General features: G+C 43.9%; 1 protein-coding gene across 3 annotated transcripts; it reads left to right on the top strand.

Moving 5' to 3' along the window:
- The first annotated feature begins 1,220 nt into the window (after positions 1–1,220).
- mmp16b (matrix metallopeptidase 16b (membrane-inserted)) lies at positions 1,221–18,206 on the top strand. Of its 3 annotated transcripts, XM_070973930.1 has the most exons (11): positions 1,401–1,671; positions 3,633–3,781; positions 4,050–4,064; positions 4,410–4,526; positions 5,630–5,934; positions 9,155–9,316; positions 9,656–9,873; positions 9,995–10,133; positions 11,957–12,107; positions 13,681–13,796; positions 14,451–18,206. In XM_070973930.1, the coding sequence occupies exons 1-11, from the start codon at positions 1,543–1,545 to the stop codon at positions 14,810–14,812; spliced, it is 1,863 nt and encodes a 620-aa protein (XP_070830031.1). In that variant the 5' UTR covers positions 1,401–1,542; the 3' UTR covers positions 14,813–18,206. The 3 variants fall into 3 exon arrangements, with proteins under 3 accessions (XP_070830032.1, XP_070830033.1, XP_070830031.1); XM_070973931.1 differs by lacking the exon at positions 4,050–4,064 and having other exon boundaries at positions 1,221–1,671; XM_070973932.1 differs by lacking the exon at positions 4,050–4,064 and having other exon boundaries at positions 1,235–1,671; positions 3,633–3,800.
- The last annotated feature ends 3,866 nt before the right edge of the window (positions 18,207–22,072 follow it).

Raw genomic sequence — 22,072 nt, 5'->3', positions numbered from 1 at the left:
AATGGGAATTAAAGGGATCAAAGGATTGACCGTTAGCACACTGGCTGCAGATTTTACATTGGACCGGGGTCACGGAAAAAACTGCCTAGCCACAACTGTCAGCTTGGCAGATGATGTTCATTCCAACTCGCTCTTGTACAAGTGATTGATAGAATGGGATCATGGATGTAATCGGCTAAAATGTATATTCTCTGCAGGTAGTTGTCAGAGTCAGGAACCACGGCTCCAAGAAAAGGCTCCTTTTTTTAAAAAATGCTTGGTTCATTGGCAGGAATGCTAAATGTTATAACCAGGCCTCTGACTTTCCCCTGACGCCTCCTCATTATAAACAGATAAAGGATTTGAAAATGGAGGAGCGGATGGAAAATGTTATTAATCTGTTTTCTATCAATATTTGTGCCCAAATAAACGAGGCAGACCTCTCCTCTGAAAGTAAACATTAAAAAAAAAAACCTTGTGTGTGGCACAGACTGCGTCACGTGTCTCCTCTTCACTCCTCTCCATAATATGCCCTTTCTGCCTGTCAGATCAGATCAATGTCAGATCAATTTCTCGCCTCATTAGTTCATGCGGGGTGGATTCAGGTTCCAGTGTGTCCCGCGTCCTCAGAGGTTTGACAGGAAAACAGCTGGCGGCCACGTTCCTCAATGAAACACCGCCATCTTGTGGCTTGTTTGCTTGAGGCAGGCTGTTGTAGCATATCTGGCCTATAAAGGGGCTCTAGGTGCCAGAAATGTCTTGGGAAGCTGTCAGGTTGTGGGTCTTCAGGCCACAGATCAACACAGGGATTAAGTGTGGGACCCATATTTTAAGATGAGTGAGCAAAAGTAGGCTAATGAGCTGCTTTTGCCCTGATCTCTAATGTGCTTATAGGCTAATGCTGATGATCACATTCATTTCTGCATTAATGGCCAGGTGCAGGCCACATTTTCTTTACTGCACGGTTATTGCAGGGTGCACATAAGTATAATTTAGCTAATATTGATAAAGGCATCAGCAGAGGAATGCACGCTACATCAATCCACATTCTGGGCCTGTTTACTATGAGGAATTTAAGCTCATCACTGCACACGTGCGCCTCAAATTGCACAGAGCAGCGGCCTTTGCGATGTAAAAGCCAAACACACAGGCAGCTCTGAGGAATGGTATTTCATCTCTCATGCGCTCTGTAGGGCAGCTCTCACGATGCTGCCAGGCAGCGCTGCGCTGTGTGAGAAATCAAAGCGCAGGCGTCGAGTCGGGAGGGAGCCTATCTTGCGCAGACTGGGTACTGTACATGGCCATTGATGCTGCTGGATAGATGTAGCCCCTGATGTAAATAAGAATGGCGAGGGCAGCGGGTCTAACATGCCGCGTTATCTCTGCTTGACATCGGAACATTTTTATGCCACCATCGGGATTTTAGAAAACGCGTGGCCCCCCCTTTTCTCGGTTTCATCTGAATCCTGCCTTGACAGCTCGCCCGATGATTTTCATTTGACACAAGAGCCACAGCAGACGGGCGGCTTCTTCTAATAAACGCTCGGGAAAAAACAGGTCATTATGACCTTAGTATCCTCCAGTAAAAGAAAACCATCGGATTGCTTTTACGCGGCAGCGTTCTGCTTGCATTTTTTGCTTTGGATTTCGTGTGCCGTGTCCGGTGAGAATTATCATCATTTCAACGTTGAGGTAAGATAAATGGCCTTCCCTCCATGCTTTATCATAAATGACCGCGCTCTCTCCTCCACATCATCTGCCTCAGCGTGAAAAACATAGATATATACGGCGAGAGAGACTCCCCACGCTATCCGTGGGCACAATTGCCATAACGCATAACATGGATACATTGTAAGCCTATCAGGACAGCTCACGCACTTAACGGCCAAAACATCGAGCATTCCTCATTTGCAGAGTGCAATGAAACAGAAGGATGCTCATTTTATTACACTGCGGTCCGTGAGCTGATCCAGCCCGCTGATGCCAAATGTGCAGCCGAGATATGATTGCACTTATGAGTGATGTGTTTTAACAGAGATGCCCCAGCGCAGCATCGTGTTTTCAGTGCCACATCTACTTTTGTGACAGGCCAACATAAAGTCAGGCACGCTGTGGAAGCATCATAGTGTTTGGATGAGATTAAATGTTTACAGACACAAGTTGCATAATAGGATTTGTTTGGTTTTTTTTTTGTACCTTATTAATTGATGTCATTTTCATCCTCACCTCAGGCTCCCCTCCCACCACTGTGAAGAAATTAAATGCTGAGGCTGACAGTCACACACACACACATACACATCATTATTCAATTTTATGGCTCACTGAAATGTGGCCGATATCTCTCTGAGATCTGTGCCTTTGAACAAACACAACACACGCAGGAAACACACCCACAGGAGAGAGGGGGGAAAAGGATAAACAAGGCGTTTAGCTCAGCAGAAAGAGGGATAGAGGCAGAAGGGGGAGGGATGGACGGAGGAGGCAGTCAGATTAGCTAGCTGGAGCCCATCTCATAGGCTGCGTGGTGATGGGGAGGCAGCTGGATGGCGTGTGGTCAGCTGTGGATAGCGCGGGCACCTCGTGGCCCCCAGCTTCAGAATTGAGTCTGGCTGTGACCCAGCTCGGCCTCACCTCTCCCCTCTTCATCTCGCCGCGCTCTTGCTTTGTGGGGCAAGAGGAGGCAGGGCCACAGTCCTGCACATGTCCACTGACCGGCAGCCGCAAGACACCAACGCTGACTAAGGTCACTGGAAGGGATTCAAATGCAAACAGTTGCACTGATGTCCGGAGAGCCTGTGAGCAAATATGCACAGAGATATTTAACCCAAACCGCTGCTGGATAGACAATTTCTGCAAACAACTGACTATTTACTGTACATGCAAATGAAAATTCCACCTCATCAAAGCTCATTAAAGCTCCTTAACATTTCATTCTCACTGTGACGTTAAATATAAAAATAGCCGCTGCAGCTCAGTCTCAGTGCAGCCTGTTTTCTTGCTAGAATAAAAAAGCATTGTTGCGATGGTTAGTCATCTCACAGCTTTTTGTTGTTGTTTGTTGTTAGGAGCAGGATGAGCGACGCGCAGCCATGTTCTTATTGATTTTTATGATGGGATTGGCCACTTACTGGGAAGAACTGGGCAGGGTAACTGAGCAAACAATACTTTGTCCTCATTAAACAGCCACTGTTGTGGTGCCCTTGAGCAAGGTACCCTGAACCACAGCGGTGGAGGAATGTCTGCGGTCGGTGCTTGTGCTCGACAGCCACCCAGCATTAAGTGAGATATGATTGCCGGAAAAGAGGATACATTGAAACAGTTCGATTCCAGTTCACAGCTGCAGCCAATGGGAGGACAGGAAGAGAATAGACTCTTTCTTTTCTAGCGTTTCACTTTTGATGTGTTGCAGCTCGGTTGGTATGTGCACATTGTAGTAGATGATTAACTCATTTACAATCCATACAGACTCGCACAATACAAATGCATACAAAAACATCCTGAACGTGATTTCAGCCTTGGACCTTTTCATCTCCCACTCCATTCCAGCGCTTTGTCTCTTCTCTGAGTTTTCTAGTCAAGGCAAAGAGTCTAAAACAAGTCTTAAATCAGCCACGGTATAAAAGTCCAAATCTCACTCTCTCTCCTCCCGGCAGGGATGGCTACAGAGGTATGGATACCTTCCCCGCACAGAACCGGGAATGTCTGTCCTGCGCTCGGCCCGTACCATGCACTCAGCCATTGCTGCCATGCAGCACGTCTATGGTCTCAATGTCACAGGGACGCTGGATGAGAAAACCAAGGAGTGAGTATGCACACATGCCGTGGACGTGCTTGTAGGAACAAGCTGAGGTGCACATGCACTTCTCAGCGGGATCGTTTGATGTCACATTAATGCAAATGCGCCGCCCATTCATTAAAAAATGTAGAAGGCATTGCTCTCGATGTTTCAATGAATCAGTGAAGGACAGAAATAACATGTTCATTCCAACCCCCCCATCACCTCGCCTGAAACAACCCTCAGGTGAAGGTTTTAACACTTCTCCTTCTTCTCATTTTGCATGATGATGCAGTGATATCACGCTGAGGTGAGAATTAATGTTTTGCCTATGCATTATGTGTGTTCTGTACTTGTGACAATCCGATGTGGTATGAATGGGAAACGATGAAGCTCGTGGCTTCCTCTCAGCCCTCACTCAGATTTTGATCTTACACTTTGTAATGAATGTAGTTTGCAGTAGTTTAGTGGTATTTTGCACTTTTTTTTTCTGCTGTGATGATCTGGCACCTGTCAGGAAGAGAACTACCGAGTTCACTTCAGTGCTTTATGTTGTCTCGTGATGGTGTTCAGCTCCCAGCTTTTATTCAACAAACTTGAATCGCCTCCTCTTCTTCTTCTTCTCTCTTCTTCTCCTCCTCTTCCCTCCTTTAAGTTGGATGCAGAAGCCTCGCTGTGGCGTTCCGGACAAATTTAAAAGTGCTTCGAGGACACGGAAGCGGAGATATGCGCTGACAGGACAAAAGTGGCAGCGTACACACATCACCTACAGGTAAGCGAGAGCGGAGGCAGTTGTCATGGCAACCATTGAGTTTCGCAGTGCTTATTGCAGGGCTCAGATGTGCCGGCGATAATTTTCGCAGCTCTCCTCCGTCTCTCATCTCCTCCTCTTTAACCACCTGGGATCACATGCTCTGTGTTGTCATAGAGACTGCGCAAGTACTGTACGTCACATGTGTGGAGGAAACAGAAATATAGTCAACATCACACTTCCAGATTAACACATGCGTTTGCTCATGTGTGCTGCGAGTACGCTTACTTTCCAGTGCATAAATAGCTCGCTGGCAGAATGAAAAATGGGGAGTTTTTCCCATTTAGTCTTTCCTTTTCATGAAACAAAACAATTTCAGCTGAGTGGCATGAAGATTGAAGGCTCCCTCGCATAAAACTGTTTGAAAATCCTGAGAGTAAATTGTCCGTAATCTCGGCAGAAATATTCAAACTCTCATCTTATCTCGCCTGATTAAGCTCCAGTTTTTAATAGGCTCTGAGGAGAACTGATAAACGGGTCTCTGGCACAACTGCAAATTGACAGGTTACAGCAGTAATAGACGATAACGCTGTCAATTTATTCAAATCCTTCCTTCCTCCACGAATTTGAATTGATGAGCCACCTCTCCTAATGGAATGTCAATCAGTGCTGAGCCAGTGCTGCTGCTGACTGCACTTTATTCATGAAAATGAGTGGAGAGAGAGGGGGGGGGGGGGAGAAGATTTCCCGTTCCTCTCTGCCTGCCAGGGACTGATAACGACTGCTGTGTTAAAAGTTCAGCAAAAGCTGCCGGGCTTGAAATAGTTGTGTCAAGTGCAACTTTTCTTTTTAGTGTCTCCTCATTTTGAGAAGTGAAAATGTTCACTGGAAATTAACGGGATAACGAGGCACGGCGTTGATGCACCACGTGTTTTATTTTCGCCGCTCCTGAATGTTTTGCTCCCCGTTGTTTCAAATGATGTATATGCATGATTGCTGCACTATTTACATCCAGGCCTTTCACTTCCACGAAGACGTAAACCACAGCCCGCAGAGCGTTTCGTAGCCTCGTAGCATTTACCTCTCAGCAGCCTTTTAATCAGTTTGCTTTTTCTCTCTCTCAGCATCAAAAATGTCACGCCGAAGGTGGGCGCCCGGGAGACTCACGACGCCATCCGGCGAGCGTTTGACGTGTGGCAGGGTGTGACTCCCCTACGCTTTGAGGCCGTTCCATACAGCGCCCTGGAGACTGGCAGGCGTGACGTGGACATCACTATCATCTTCGCTTCCGGTTTTCACGGCGATAGCTCACCCTTCGACGGGGAGGGGGGATTCCTCGCCCACGCCTATTTCCCGGGCCCAGGCATAGGAGGGGACACACACTTTGACTCAGATGAGCCCTGGACCCTCGGGAACCCCAACCATGATGGTGAGTGAAAGGCAGGGCGGGTGTTAACTGAAGTCTAGATAGAGAGAACCTCGGTGGTGAAAGAGAAACCAATAAAGGAGTGAGGAGAGCAAAAGCAAGGCGAGGCTACGGCAAGAGAGGGGGAAGGAAATCAGAAAAGGAAGAGATTAAGATTAGGGAAAGAGAGTAGAGAAAAGATTAATGCGGAACGTTTGCAGGTACGTAAACACGTACGATGTGTGGAAAGCACTGAGAAACAGAGAAAAGAGCAGGGATCTGGAGAGACAGATAAGGACTGATGGAAAGTAAGTCCTGGAAATGCAGATGGCTAGGCAGGAGGGCAATGTGACAGAGATGGTATCACAGGCCAGGGCATGAGGGATGCTTCACCAAAAACAAAGAATGCAGAGATGTCTTTGATGGGGCTGTGCTCTGTAAAGACACATCACCCCATCTGTCAGGATTTTGATGGGATTTTTTTCCTGCATAATAAGCTCTTCAGATGACAGGATAGAAAGCTCGGCTATTTTAAGACATTGGTTGCTGGCACATGATTATGGCTTTTCTGTTTTTAGTGAATTTGATGCAGCTCAGTGATATGCTTCAAGACAGGTAGAACAGAAAACAGGGAGGTGCCAGACGTGCATACATAGCATTGCAAAATTTACAAATAATGTCATGTCAAGGGATGTTATTTTATGTTGTTATTATTAGATTAGAAGTTACGTGAGGTTATTATTATTTGTTATGTTATATCATGTTATGTTATGTTATGTTATGTTATGTTATGTTATGTTATGTTATGTTATGTTATGTTATGTTATTTTACTCTATGTATATTAGGTAAAGTTAGGTTAGTTTATTGGTTATATCATGTTGCATTGTGTAGTGCTGTGCTTTGTTGTGTTATGTCATGTTCTGTTATGATGTGTCATGTAATGTGTTACATTACGTTACATTATGTTATTTTATTATGGGCATATTTAGTAAATTTAGGTAAAAGTAGGTTACTATGGCTTATATCATTTTATGTTGTGTCACATGGCATTATGCGGCCTTGTGTTGTGTTATTATGGGTATATTTTAGGTTATTATGAGTTCTGTTATGTCATGTTATGCTATGTCATGTTATGCTATGTCATGTCATGTCATGTCATGTCATGTCATGTCATGTCAAGTCATGTTGTGTGATGTGATGTCATGTCATGTCATGTCATGTCATGTCATGTCATGTCATGTCATGTCATGGGTATATTAGGTTAAGTTAGGTTAGGTTATATTACATTGCCTATTTATTAGGGTAGGGTTAGGGTTAGGGTTAGGGTGCTAGATAATGTTATGCTATTATGGGTATATTAGGTCAAGTCAGATTAGTTAGTTTGGCTTATATCATTATGTCATGTTGTGTCGTGTTGTGTTGTGTTGTGTCGTGTCGTGTCATGGTATTACTGGTGTATTAGGTTGTGTTATGTTGTTGCAGGTATATTTGGCTGTATTAGCCTCGGTTATGTCATGTTGTGTCATTTCATGTTAGGTTATGTTTTGTTATGGGTAATTTTTATGACGGGTTAAGATAGGTTGGGTTTTTATTGGTTAGAACAAATAGCAGCTGTCCACAAAACGTGTCATGTGGGCCACCTTGACAATGTGGATTCTGACAGGGTGCAGCAGCCCAGAGAGGGAGATAATATGTCTCTCTTAGCCATGCATCCACACACACTTTAATTACCCTACCTACACGGCGCCAGGCTTGTCAGAGAACCACCAGGCTACTTTGCTAATACCCATGTGCCATACGCTTACATTTCATCCTCCCATTAGTGGAAGAGGAGGGTAGCAGCTCGCATTGTGTTTGTTCTGGGAAACTGCTTGCCACCCATCAGCTGCCCTCCCTCCCTCCCTCTCTTTTGTTCTCATACTCCAATGGTAATTGTCTCAGTCTCCCAAGTCAAATTCATGTTCACCCTTGCGCAGTGTCCCATGGTTATGTACGTGGAGTGCTGAGGCTGATTCTGAAAAGCTCCTGTCTCAGCTTATGTGTCTGGAAAGCTGCGCAACCTTTAATGGGCTTTCACAGCAGTGTAATTGTAAATGTTGCATGTTGACATGTGCGCTAATGGTAGCTCTGGCCTGTCTCCTGGGAGTCCTCGTGGGACATTTTTGGTCAGGTGGAAGAGGCTGCTTGTGTTAGATAAATGGGGGAGGGGGAGGTGTAACCTTTTAGCTGCTGGCTGAGGGTCAGTGGTTGTTCTGTGCAGCGCTGCTGGCAGGAGTGGATATCATGTTTTAAAGGGCGACAATCTCCTGGGGCCGGCTTCAGTCACAAGCTGTTCGTAAATGGCGTACTTCTTTCTAAATCAGGTTGACACTACGAGCTGAGTGCTGACCATAGACACTGACTGTGACATTTTTCATTTTTCATTCGTCTGTGTGTGTTTGAATGCGATATGAGCTCGACCCACAGTGTTTCCTTGTCCTGTGCCGACATTTGTATGCGTTCAGGTGCATTATATGGATGCGTGTTCTGTGGTGCCCTGAGCAGCAACGTGAGCGTGAGTCTCTGTGCTTTCTCTCAGCTGCGGCTCACATGTGGCTTATCTTCTCTTACCGAGCAAAAGAGGAAAAGTGCTTACATGCTTTGCAATTTACCTCCAGTAATCTTCCCTTGCACTACATTGCACCGCATTAGCTCAGTGTAAGTTACATCTGGACCAGAGGGCTGCGGCGTAATGATTATTTTCTTTGTTGATTAATCAGCCGGCTATTTGCCGATTATGTGTTTAATGGTTTGTCTATAAAATTTGAAAAGATAATGACATCCTAAGTTCTGAGAGTCAAAGTCGTGGCTTAAAATTGCTCTATTTTGCAGTCAAAAAAAGATTTACACCGACATAAAACTGAGAAAAGAAGCAGATTTTCGTATGTAAGACCCTGGAAAAAGCAGATACTTGGCTTTCACTGAATGAACGGTTCATGCAGCCACAAGCTCAGCTTCACTGGCACCTTAGTATGTGGCACAGTGACAATAAAACACTCAATAACCATTAAGAATGTCTCATGTCCATATTAAATGTATTTCTTGGTTTGTATTTTAATGTGAGTCTCTGCTAATCACTGCCTGTCCTTTGTGTGAATGTGGCTGTATGTGTGTTTAATCACGGCGCACCTATGATCACATCACTCTTCTTCCGCGTGTGCTTTGTGTTTGTGCATTCACAAAATGCCCTCTCCCCCTCTCCAGGTAACGACCTGTTCTTGGTTGCGGTGCATGAGCTGGGCCACGCCCTTGGTCTCGAACACTCGAACGATCCCACTGCCATCATGGCTCCTTTCTACCAGTACATGGACACAGAGAACTTCAAACTACCTCACGACGACCTACAGGGCATCCAGAAAATCTATGGTAACCCTCGACTTCATACATTAGTCCCTCTCTTTAGCTTGTAAAGACGAACAAATTCTAGTAGTAAATAGATGGAGCAATGTTACATATGTTTTCTATTACTCCAATACTTTATTGAAGCTGCATTACAAAATATTAGACAGTCAACGGGCGTTTTTTTGAGCAACATGAGTCAATTAACAGAGCTCCAAAGAGGCCAAATCATCTGTGCCACAATTAAAAGTGCAGTCAAAAAACTGTAAACTCATTCAGCATCTTAATAGGGACAGTCCCAAACACAGAAAAAACGTGCAGCCAAATGGGAAAATATGGAGGATGAAATGCTTTTTGTCTTTTTAGGTCCACCAGATAGGGCGCCACAGCCTACCAGGCCCCCACCCACGGTCCCTCCTCCTCGCTTCCACCCTCCCTCAGACCCCCGTAAGCATGACCGCCATGCCAGACCCCATCGCCCTCCTCAGGGGGCCAAACCCTCCAACCCCAACTCCAAACCCAACATCTGTGATGGAGGCTTCAACACCCTGGCCATCCTCCGGCAGGAGCTTTTTGTGTTCAAGGTAGAGAAGATCATCAGTGAACATGGCTGCTGGTTTAAAAGCAGATTGGCATGATGATGATGATGATGATGATGATGATGATGATGATGATTCCTTCTTATCACCGTATCCATATCTGTAGGACCAGTGGTTTTGGAGGGTACGGGACAACTCAGTAGTCCCTGGTTATCCCATGCAGATCAACTATTTCTGGAAAGGCTTACCTGCCAAAATTGATGCCGTGTATGAAAACAGCGAAGGGAAGTTTGTCTTTTTCAAAGGTAATAAAAGCAAGAGAATTTTCCTTTTATGGATGTTTTTTTTTTCAGTTTCTTCATTTGTTAAAGGTGTCCTGTGGAGTGTTTGTTTTTATATTTTAATGACAGGAGCCCTGTTTTGTTAGTATTGTGCAAAACCACCAGGACATGCATACACGCTTTTTCGCTCACAGTTAGTTGTAGCAATGCACCAACAAAGGCAGGGAGGAAGGAGACTGCTGACATGGATGTAAACAATGCAGATTTAAAATAGATTTAAAAATCAGCTTTCTAAATGTATCATGAGGAAGGCAGTGCATTCAACGCATTTGTCAAACACACAATTGTGAGTGTGGTCATCTTTGCAGAAAGAGGTCAGGAGATATTCTGTCTTCAGTTAAGGATATTCATTAACACACTGATAAAACAGAGAACATGTACATGGATCTCAGTCTTTTGGGAAATCGCAGTCTGCATGCAGTTAGCTGCAACCACCCGCCAGAATGAGAGTGCCTGACTTACGATTATACAGAGTGCCGCTATCTGATTGGTCAAAACAGGTGGTGATCATCGTGGTTTAGACTTCAGTGCCCTCTCCTTGGTCCACAGGCTGGCCCCAGCCTGTTGGCACACGACCCATCCAATCCACAGGAGACAGCGCCCTGAAAGAGAAGATAGCTAGACCCCCCCCACTATATGTAAATTATGTGTTACCTGACGCGAGATATGTTAAGTTTTGTTCTTGTGTTTTCTGAGGTTACTAAAGGTCATATTGCCTGTGTGGCTATGTGTGTGTTGCTTAAGGTTACTGGAGGGCGTGTTGGTTGTCTGACCATGTGTATGTAGCTTATTAAGAGATGAGAGTAAATATGTAACTCTAACACAATACATTTTGGTGAAAACACAGAACGTAAATATAACTTGTGTTTGTTTACCAATTGTTTAACATTTCAACGAGCCAGCTTTGATTTTTTTTAAATCAGATTTTTCACCACAGATTGAGTCATCAAATAAATCGAGTTAATCCACAAAAATAAGAAAAAGCCTCTCACAAAATAAAAGTAGATCATACAAAAGACAAAAAAGACAGTAAAGTCAGTATCGCCTCTACAAGTGCTGTGAAAGTGTGAGCGTAAACGTACAGTGATCTTCTATTTATTAAATGAAAAGAATTGTTTATTTCTTACAACCATTACAAGTGAGTGTGTCCATGTGCGCTCTTTAAACGCGCAGTAATCTTTTATCATATGGAAACCGACCGGGAGACTTTGAGGTTGTTTTGTGTTGTGTATGGTGACAGAGCGAGTGCAGGTCCAGTACAGCCATCCGTCCATCAGGCAGATTAACATGACATCTGTCACCCAGTAGGATCAGAGTGCCTCATGCTTTATTTATTCTCTCGGGGGGACTTAACTGCATTTGTGTGTATGTGAGTGTCTAGCTACTTAGTGCAAGCACACCACCGCAGCAGCTCTCCTCACTCTGCCTGAGGCACTTATGATCAAACTGAATTAAATGCAACAATAGCTTCAATAAAACTGAAAACAACGAGTCTCGGCGGAGTTGCCTTCAGAGCATCATCTTGCTGTTTATTGTATTTTAGATAACACTGCATAGATTTTCTGCTGTGCAGGTATTTTGTAAATGAGGTGATACATCTGACCTTTGAAATCACGTGAGTGAAGAGAAAGAAACAGACTCGCCGGGAATGAGAAAAAAAAACAAAAACACAAAGGAGGCTTGAATGAGCCGAGAGCTGGCAGTGTTTCGTGCAGCAGGATTTTTGAGGTCATCTTTATGATAATGTCTTTGTCCCACAGCCTCCTAACTTCGCGTGTGTATTTTAGGAAACCGTTTCTGGGTCTTCAAGGACACAACTCTCCAGCCTTCGTACCCTCAGGACATCTCGCTGTTCGGGAGCGGCATGCCCACTCAGAGTATCGAGACAGCTGTCTGGTGGGAGGATGTCGCCAAAACCTACTTCTTCAAAGGAGACAGGTCTGTGTGGACCCGTTATTAGTACTGTTATGAAGTTAAGCTGTTGATGTCTTTTGCATATGTCATTGCATTGACTCTGTGTTACCAAATGGTTTATGTAAAGTCATTACATATTTTAATTTGGTTTTATAATACAGCGCGTAAAATAAAATGTGAAGTATTAGTCAGCTCCTTCCATCTTTATCAGTGCAGTCTGTCTGTGTTTGGAACATTTAATGATTTTTGGGACTGTTTCCCTTCACATATGTAATCATTTTGCAGCTTTTTGTCATAGATTAGCTGGCATCCTTGAAGCTCTGTAAGCTGTCACATGTTGCTGTGAAAACGCTGATTGCCTATTTTACAGCTGACAAATGCTGCTTATTGGCTTTTAAGTCATTATGGCCCAGTGTCAGAGTAACATCAGTAGTGGTGATTATGTTTCTTCAGTCTTTTTCTGCAAAGAACTCATGTTATTTTGTCTACGTGCATGCATCTGTTGATATATGCATGGTTGTAGTTACCCGCAGTTGGAAGTGAACTGAAACCAGGGAGCCTTTCCAAAACAACCAAATCAGAGAATCTGTTGTTTATCTGTGCGCGTTGCAAGGGTCCTGAAGTTTGAGAGTGTGCCAGTGTGACTCACATGTTTGTTCAGCTGTCATTATAAATCATATCCTAAGAGGTCAAGGGACCCTTTGGTGAAAGCTGACAAAATGCTTTGTCATGATACTGTCATCCCTCAACCTGCTGCTGCGCATCATGACAAACAGGATGTTCTGTCCATCGTCACAAACATGATTTCATCTCTCTCTCTCTCTCTCTCTCTCTCTGCGACAGCGTGTGTTTGTTCTAATTCAAAGAAATGACACTGTGCAGCAAGATTTATGTGTGCGAGCACCAGTGTATGAGAAGCAGATCAATCACAAACAAATCTGCCCGGTCGGTGGACACAGTATGGATGATAGATTGACATTTTTCTCTGGTCATGTGAATTAAAGTCACATGAGCATTAAATGGTCAGCCTGAAGGGGGGGCTGCTTTTTAAGTCTGGGTGTCAATACATCCCCACCTGGCCACCACATCCAGCTTTGTAAATCTGTGCTGAAAATTGTGTCTAAGTACTGCTGAGAAATGTCAGTATTATCAGCATTACAGTGTCATTAAGTACTGGAAAGCAATATTTAATACTTCCATTGTGTGCATTAGCATATTTAAGTCACCTCCTGCACATGTTATTAGTTGATCCTCTTTGCACCTGAAGAGAGTCCCATTCAAGGGGACTGAGGCGGTCTCTCAGGATGGTTTGGATGCAGTTGACGGTGAACAGAATAGAGTGGAGAAGTTAGTAGCCTTATATACTGTGGAAGCTTTTGCGTTGATGGATATGGTGTCCAAGTGTTGGATTACTTAAACTTTCATCACTCTGTGCTGATTTGTGTGTGTGTGTGTGCGCATTTGTACATAACCGTAAGGATGTGTCATTTCCTTTTACTGAGGATTAAGCCAAGGGTGAGGTGTCTGACTTGTCACTGACTGACTGTGTGCATGCACCTCTGGACTGACTGTAGTTTATCTGTCTGTCCTGCTCTAGATACTGGAGGTACAATGAGGACATGAGGACCATGGATCCAGGTTACCCCAAACCCATCACCATCTGGAAGGGCATCCCTGACTCTCCACAGGGGGCTTTTGTGGATAAGGCCAACGGTATGCCAGCTTTATGGACCAAGAGCAACACTTTCAAATACTGCAGAGAGACCTAACTTGCCATCATTTTAGTCCTCAAAGCAACAACATGACAGAAATTTTAAAAAAGGAAGTTGATTTAGCAGCATTTATCGTAACTTTGGCAACTCTGGTTTTCTAGTAAATGTAAAAACCAGTGTAAAATCTCTGTTTCAAAGAGTTACAGTGTTAGAGGTCAGAGCATCTGCACGCATTAACTCGGGTGCAAAAGGAGAGTGATTAACAGTGGAGGAGAGGAGCCGCTGTTGCAGTACACTACACAAGAGCTGCAGCAATTAGTGGATTTATCGACCAGTCCATCAAAAGAAAATTAATTGGAAACTATTTTGATAATGAATGAATTGTTTGAGCCATTTTTCATGGAAAAATGCCAAATATTTGCTGGTCCTCATATGAAGGCAGCCCCACTACAGTCTCATTTCTAAGGGACTAAAAGCACACAGTACGCAGAAAATCTTTGTTTTTTCAAATGAAGAGCCTGCTGAGAGACGTTAAGAGTCACTGATTTGGCCCCTCTACTGCATGATAAAGTAGTGCTGTAAACGCCACTGCACAGTGTTCAGTCTTTGCAAAGTTAAAAGTGAATTTATTGTGTCCCACAATCCCTCCCTCCAGGCTTTACCTACTTTTACAAGGGAAAGGAGTACTGGAAGTTCAACAACCAGCTGCTTCGTGTGGAGCCTGGCTACCCGAGGTCCATCCTGAGGGACTTCATGGGCTGTGACGGCTTACCCGCCGACCCCGACTGGGACTGGAGCCCCCCAGTGGCGGAGGAACGCCACTACGACAATGGCGACGCGGACGTCGTCATCAAACTGGACAGCGCGGGGGGCACGGAGAAAGCAGTGGCCATCGCTATCCCCTGTGTCCTGGCGCTGTGCATGATGGTCCTCCTCTACACCGTTTTCCAGTTCAGGAGGAAGAGCACACAGCGCCACATACTGTACTGTAAGCGCTCCATGCAGGAGTGGGTCTGAGGGACTGTTACTGCACTGTATAGAGAGGGGTGTGAAGCTCTGATAAAGGTCTAGATATTACTTGAAGCCCTAAGTACAGTAATTGGAAGCACTGTAAAGGGTACAGTACATAAGGATTACCATGTTGGCAGATTTAAAAACTGCTCGAACTCGTCACATGCAAGCTGCGAGGAATCAAAACGATCAGCAGAACTCGACTGAAGACAGTGCGGGAGCCGCATCTCCCTTGTCCAACTAATATGTATGTATCTGCTTTGACTTTTTTTCTGTATCTTGGAATGAACTCAATTAAGTGAGACAGAGTTAAGCTACTTTAAGTGGGACCTTTGTCTATCCTCGTCTCTGCACGCCGCTTAAAAAGCCCCTAGCACTAACTTCAGTGGACAAATTAGATATAGGCTTCTTCTTTACTTTCATTTCTTAATTAAATCGCTCTGAGCTGTGCTTTTTTTTTATTTAGGGTCCCTGTAAAAGATTATTCATTGTGTGGAGGACTGATACACAAACCAAATATGACCTTTTCTTCCAAAGAGGATTACTGCTCGATGTTGTTTTTGATGGGATATTTTTCCTCCATGGATCGAACATTGTGGCATCATACTCAGATTTTCTTTCGCCATTGGTATTCACATCCACCCGTCTGCTCTGTAATCTGTGGGGATAGGAAGCAGCCGTTAGTAAGAGCTCGGAACTCAAGACTGTGGTGGCAGTCTTTCTCCAAAACGGGGGCCAAAAACCTCTCTGCAATATTTATGAGACTGCCTTAATCACAGATTGCTTAAACTCCCTTCTCTTTCTCTCTGTTTCTCTGGTGTGGAAGCTGGATACTGAGTGACACAGTAGGAATACAAACAGCTTATGACGGCATTAATTACTGCCCATAATGCATTTTCAAAACCAGTAATTAAGGACAGTTTGATCCACAGTGGGTTCACTGCTCTTCAAAATTTGCTTAATACCTGATGGCTTTCATTTACTGCCTCACTGGAGGGTATGAGAGAGAAAGGGAAAGTTAGCGGTGTGTGTGAAAGAAACAGTAATTAGCCGCACTATATATGTACTGTACTGTACTCTAGTGTCAAGTTATTGAACAGCTAACATTCTGCTTTTTTTCCTGCCAAGTTTGGACACTAATACTCCAAACATTGTCAGTACATACATTTCAAACAGCTTTACTAATCTATTTTTTTTTTTCAACTTTTGTACAAGGTTTGCGAGTTTACATAATACTTCACGAAGCACAGGGTGCAGAGCAGAAAAGAGAAAGGAGAGAAAACAAACTACATGGACGCATTTTTAAAACACATACGGAGTTTCTCATCAAAAAGAAAAAGTCACTGCATCCAGTTACAAGCACATCGACCGTCCATCAGCAGCGGCCTGCGCTTTCGCCCAGATTGCTCCATCCAGTTTTTGCAAGTAGTTTTCAAGTGAAACCATTTTTGTAAAGAAGAAAACACGTGTAAACAACAGGAAGTAATCTGCAGAAATAAAGAAACTTATTGTCTGAATTCTGGATGTTAGGAAAAAGGTTAAACCTGTGTGTCCGATTACGAAACCAGGTTGTTTTATGCACTGTATCTGCAATTAACCATTATACAAAAAATACTAATGTTATATTAACAAATTACTAATAAATGTTTATAGAACCACTCTAACATTGTTGGGATTAACCGGCACAACCAAAACCAGCTAAATTAAGTGTGATGACAAATATTTCACATATGTATCACAATCAGTGATGTCGCATATATATGACATCATAAACAAAACGTAACATGTTTGGACGAGTTTAATCAGCCAATAACGAGAAACAGTTAAGTGATATAAAGCATAACAAAAGGCATATTCTCTGAGGTGAGATGGAGCTAAACGGGGCAGGAGCTTCTTCTATATCCCATGTATTGTATTATAACTGCAATACACAGCCTGGATCCTAATGAAATTAGGTCTCGCAATTGCCTTTGACTGCTGCCATACATGCGACAATGTGACTGAGTGGTGTAGCGTGTCTCTGAGTTTGCCAGACGACCTGTCGGTGAGCATTCATGATGTGATTTCTTTTGTATTTGTGCTCCTTGATTTTGTTACTCTTTTACTTGAAAATGCTCATCATCGTCATCAACTGTACAGGATATCTGATATAATCTTCAGTTGATATCAAGGCAATGCCATTTTATAACATATCACAGGGGGGGATTAGAGATTTTAAAATGTACTCCTCATCAGATCTGTGAATTATCAAAAGAAGGGTTGAACCTTGATTACACCTTCATAAGGGATAAAAAAAAAAAAACCTACACGGGGCAGTGCATGCCGTTGTTAAACTAAGATGTCATTCTGTTGACCATGGATCATTTGGAGACTCATGTACCATTCAGTCTTTCCCGATAGGGTTAAATGAAGCGTTGCAGGTTTATGTCAGATGCACTGACTGATCCAAACTCTCATTTTTGACAAACCCTGCGGAACAACAAGCTTCCAGTCTGTCCTCCCCGTTCCAATCTCCAGGCGATTGTGAAGAAAGACAACGTGCACATTTTAAAGAACAGAAACATCTTTGCTTTCCTGTGCTGAACTGCGCATCAGTCCATGTTGATCCATGACCACTGTAATTTAGGGTGGTGGCTCAGTGTTGTGCGTGACGTCTTATCAGTTTGTGTGTTTGTGGCGAGAGTCTGATGGCTCCAGCGAGTGTGAATTAAAGACAGCCAGTGGGGCGAGTCGGTACTATATTTATTGCCGTATTTATTCCTCTGTGCTCAGCACCTCAAATCTCGCATTGCATTGTACTGAGGGCAAGAAGCTGTCAATAAAGTGGGTTTGAAATGCAATGTTTTTTTTTTTCCAGGAGTAATCCTCCTCCTCCTGTTGCTGCCTCAACAACAAACAAATCATCTGGTGCGAATGTGTTTCCATCTTTGAGAGGTAAATCACAAACTTGAAAAGGTTACATGTTTACACTGCTCTTTTTGACGCTTAAATCACCTGACGAATTACCTGACATTTTAAATGTGAAGTGTAAGCAGGAAGTCTCGATGCTCTGACCTGTCCCTGTTTATCTCCAGACTCCTCAGTGCTCTTTTTGTCTGCCTCGACACACGCTGCTAAGCATTAGTCATTAAAGGAAGTAGATGGGGCCGATTAGACAGCAGTCGATACACCAGAGAGGCAAGAGACGAGGAGCATTTGCAATAACTGCAATCGAGATCTTATACACGGATACATGCAGTATATACTCCAAGGCATAGTGTATGAGACGTAAACATATTGCATAATATGTACATAAAGACAGAGTGTATACTGTCCGCTTGGGAAACTTTTGTTTTAATCCATCCATTCCATGGATGAGGAAAATGCTGTGTGTTGTAAATAAACATGTGCATAACGAGTGTGTCCTCATATTGTGCTCTCACACATGAACATTCACATCAGACACTGATGAAGAGTTTTACAGATCATCACCCCAGGCAGTCTTCAACAAAGCAACAGCATTAACCTGCAATACACCCAGCCGGCTAAGATGCAACGTTAAAGATGTATTTATTCAGAAAAGCTTGAATGAATTCTTGTATAACATTTATTAAATTCTGTTCACCCTGCTCAAAGCAAAGAACAATGGAGGATACGTACTTGTATGTTAAAAAAAACTATAATATACAGTCCATGAAGTCATTAGAAAAATGCAGCAGGTTATTTCTACCCATATTTAAGTTTATTTTTGGTGACCTCTAGTGGCCGTAGTAATCATGACAGGAGAGAAGGAGGGAGCCAGGTGATGTAGTATAAACAGCAAAAAAGTCCACATCTGGAGGACGGATGGGTGGACGGTTTGTGGAACCCAAAGTCAACCTTAACCCATTTTAAGTTTCATAATGTAAACCTGACTAAGAATTTATTGGCGCCTAAATCGAAGCAAACTGTTTCATGTTAATGATGATGATGAAGATGAAGGTCTGGTACGTCAGTTGTTCAGGCATGAGGATGTGTTACAAATTTCGTCGAAGGACATATCACATGCACAGCTAATAAGGAAACACTTCATGATACCTGCATAATGGACGACTCAGCCTGCAGGAATCACTCTTCATTGTTCCACTGATGATTGCTTTGAGGGGCACATTGCCTCATTGCGTTCCTCTCTCACTTCAGCCTTTCACTTGGTCCATTTCGTTTGAGTAACAGCAGAAACTACAGACACTTCTTACTTAAAAGATAATATCTGATGGCACAGACGCTGAGATCCATCTCTCCTTGTCGATATGATGCTCTTAAGGGGAGAAAACATGATGCAGAGCTCTCCTGGCTGCCCTTTTAATTTTTTTCACCACTGTCCCTCAAACAGCCTGAGTCTGCCTCTGCATCCCACCGCACAATGTCACCCTGAGCTTTTAAACATGCTTTCCCTTCTGCCCATCGCATCAAATCAAACAACCTTTCTCGTTGAGCCCAGACACTTCGCGCATTACTTGTTCAAGGTTCATTTATTTGTCGCCGTACGACTCAGGGTTGCACAGCGAAACGCAAATTTATGCTACATAAAAACACGAGTTCAGAGGATGAAGGTGTCTCAGCCTGAGGAAACAAGTTACTCTGCAGTCTGGTGGTACAGCAGCGGATACTTCTGTACTGCTTGCCAGAAAACATCATTAACATGGCCACTAATGATCATTTATTTATCTTTAATGAGGTATTTCAGCCACCACCCCATTGTGAATGTCCCTAGACAGCGTGGAGGGAATATCACCATGTGCGCAGCCATTAGCCAGCAAGGCGCCCTCCATCACCGACTGTGGTCACTAGAACACCGCCCTTCCCATCACATTCACATTTCTGGACACATCCTCATTCCAGCTCAGTGGAGGAGTGGACCAGAGCATCAATGGGAGTTTCCAGCTGGTTCATCAACACCCACAATTTATTACCATAACCTATAATGATGTCATCCTTAATTTTAGTGCATTATTGTTGTACTGTTGTAAGACTGCACCCTCCTGACACTCAGCCTGTGAACGTACACATTCAGCATGTGTTTTCCTCAGTGTTCACTGAGCACACAGGCTCCTCTGTGGATATGGAGTTCCCTGGAGCTCTGCCCTCCAGAGGCTGCAGGCAGACCTGCAGCATCAGACACACAGACAGCTGAACAGACAGACAGGTGAACAAACACACCTGCGGCTTCCTGTGCTGCAGCCGCTGATCTGGCTCCTTTCTTTTATTCCCTTCTCACATGGTTCATCGAGACTTTTTCATATGACTTCTGTTTGCGTGATTTCAAATGTGTTGATTAAAAAGTCGATCCATCCATCGTCTATACCCGACTATCCCTTTTTGGGGTTGCGGAAAGGCTGGGGCCTATCCCAGCTGTCAACAGGCGAGAGGCGGGGTACACCCTGGACCGGTTGCCAGCTGATCGCAGGGCAACACACAAGACAAACAGCCATTCACCATTCAGACTCACACCTAAGGACAATTTTAGAGTCACCAATTAACCTAATGAGCATGTTTTTGGTCTGTGGGAGGAAGCCGGAGTACCCGGAGAGAACCCACGCATGCACGGGAAGAACATGCAAACTTCACACAGAAAGGCCCCGCCCGACCTGGGGATCGAACCAGCGACCTTCATGCTGTGAGGCAGCAAAACTACCTGCTGCTCCACCGTGCCGGCAGATTAAGAAGTATCCTACTTAAGTAAAAATAAGGTTACTGGTCTTATAAAATAGTCGAAAAATGACTTTGTCACTGAAACGAGAGTAAATATAATTTGCTACTTCCTCACCTGCTCATGTCACGGCACTTTCTCCAGTTGACAGTTCATTCATGTGAATGCTGTGTTCAAGGGATTTGACGCGTCTCATAGAAAACTTTTGACTCCCATTCCCTTTTTTACAAGGAGCGGCGAGTTGAGTGTGAGGAGCATGATGGGAAAATGCATCCGTGGCTTTGCCAACAGTTCAACAGTTCTCATGTGAAAGGTGGTTTTTTTTGGGGGGGGGGGGGGGTCAACCTCTGACTGGGAGATCACATGTTAAACAGCCATGAAGACACATGGGAGCCATGACGTCACTGATGTTTTTTTCTGATTGTACTGATCTTTGTTAGACCCACAGTATCTGTTGCAGGATCATGAACAGCCAGAAGTCCAACGAAACCATGCAACCATTTCATTGACTTCCACCTCCAAGCCAGCAGCTTTATGGGGAGTGGCGGGGGATCTCAGGCTGGAAAACTTAGTATCCTCTCGTCTTGAGCTCACTTTTAGCTTATGGCTTTGTCTTGCATTTTAAAGGATTTTGTCCAGTTTTATATCCTAAGTTTTGGATTATTAATATTGTTTTTATTATTGTATTATTGTCGTTGTCGTCGTTGTTGTTGTTATGTGATGAAAGATATGACTTGGTTGTCTTGTGCTGATTGTCTTTAATAACACAATAAAACTCCTCTCGTTTTGAACACATTTTTATTCATTTATCATCCATCCATTTTCTATGCCGCTTATCCCTTTCGGGGTCGCGGGGGGGCCGGAGCCTATCTCGGCTGTCAACGGGCGAGAGGCGGGGTACACCCTGAACCGGTCGCCAGCCGATCACAGGGCACATACACACAACCATTCACACTCACACTCGCACCTAGGGGCAATTTAGAGTCAGCAATCAACCTGAAGCCTGAGTGCCCGGAGAGAACCCACGCATGCACGGGAAGAACATGCAAACTTCACACAGAAAGGCCCGACCCGGGAATCGAACCTGCGACCTTCTTGCTGTGAGGCACGCGCACTACCTGCTGCGCCACCGTGCAGCCCTTCATTTATTATAATTCTGAAATTATAATAAACAGCCATTTTTAATCCTTAAAAATGGCTGTTTAAGGATTATGTGTCGGAAAAGAAACATGGCTGCTGATATTTTTTTTATCTTTGATCACAACTTAAAAAAAATGACATTTGCCGCAATTATAATTGCATATCCACAGAAGTCACGGAGAAAGATATCTCAACACAAAGCTATCTGATGGCTTGACATCAAGAGGTAAGAGCGGTGTTTCTTATTCTCAGATCCACGTATTCAAGTCAACAAAGCTAGTGGCCTGTTTTGCACATGATCACAATGTTAATGAAGAATTAAATGATTCCAGGCACCTTATTAGTTATTAATGTGTTTACTATGAACAATATGAAACGCTAACAAAAGGCCTCTGATCCGTGATCGACTATAATGACTATTCTGCACTCTGTAACTGAACGATCTTTGGGGTCATGCT

Source organism: Chaetodon trifascialis, chromosome 11 (assembly GCF_039877785.1).
Source record: "Chaetodon trifascialis isolate fChaTrf1 chromosome 11, fChaTrf1.hap1, whole genome shotgun sequence".
In the NCBI taxonomy this organism is placed as follows: domain Eukaryota; kingdom Metazoa; phylum Chordata; class Actinopteri; order Chaetodontiformes; family Chaetodontidae; genus Chaetodon; species Chaetodon trifascialis.
This window is presented reverse-complemented; position numbering and strand designations above follow the sequence as displayed.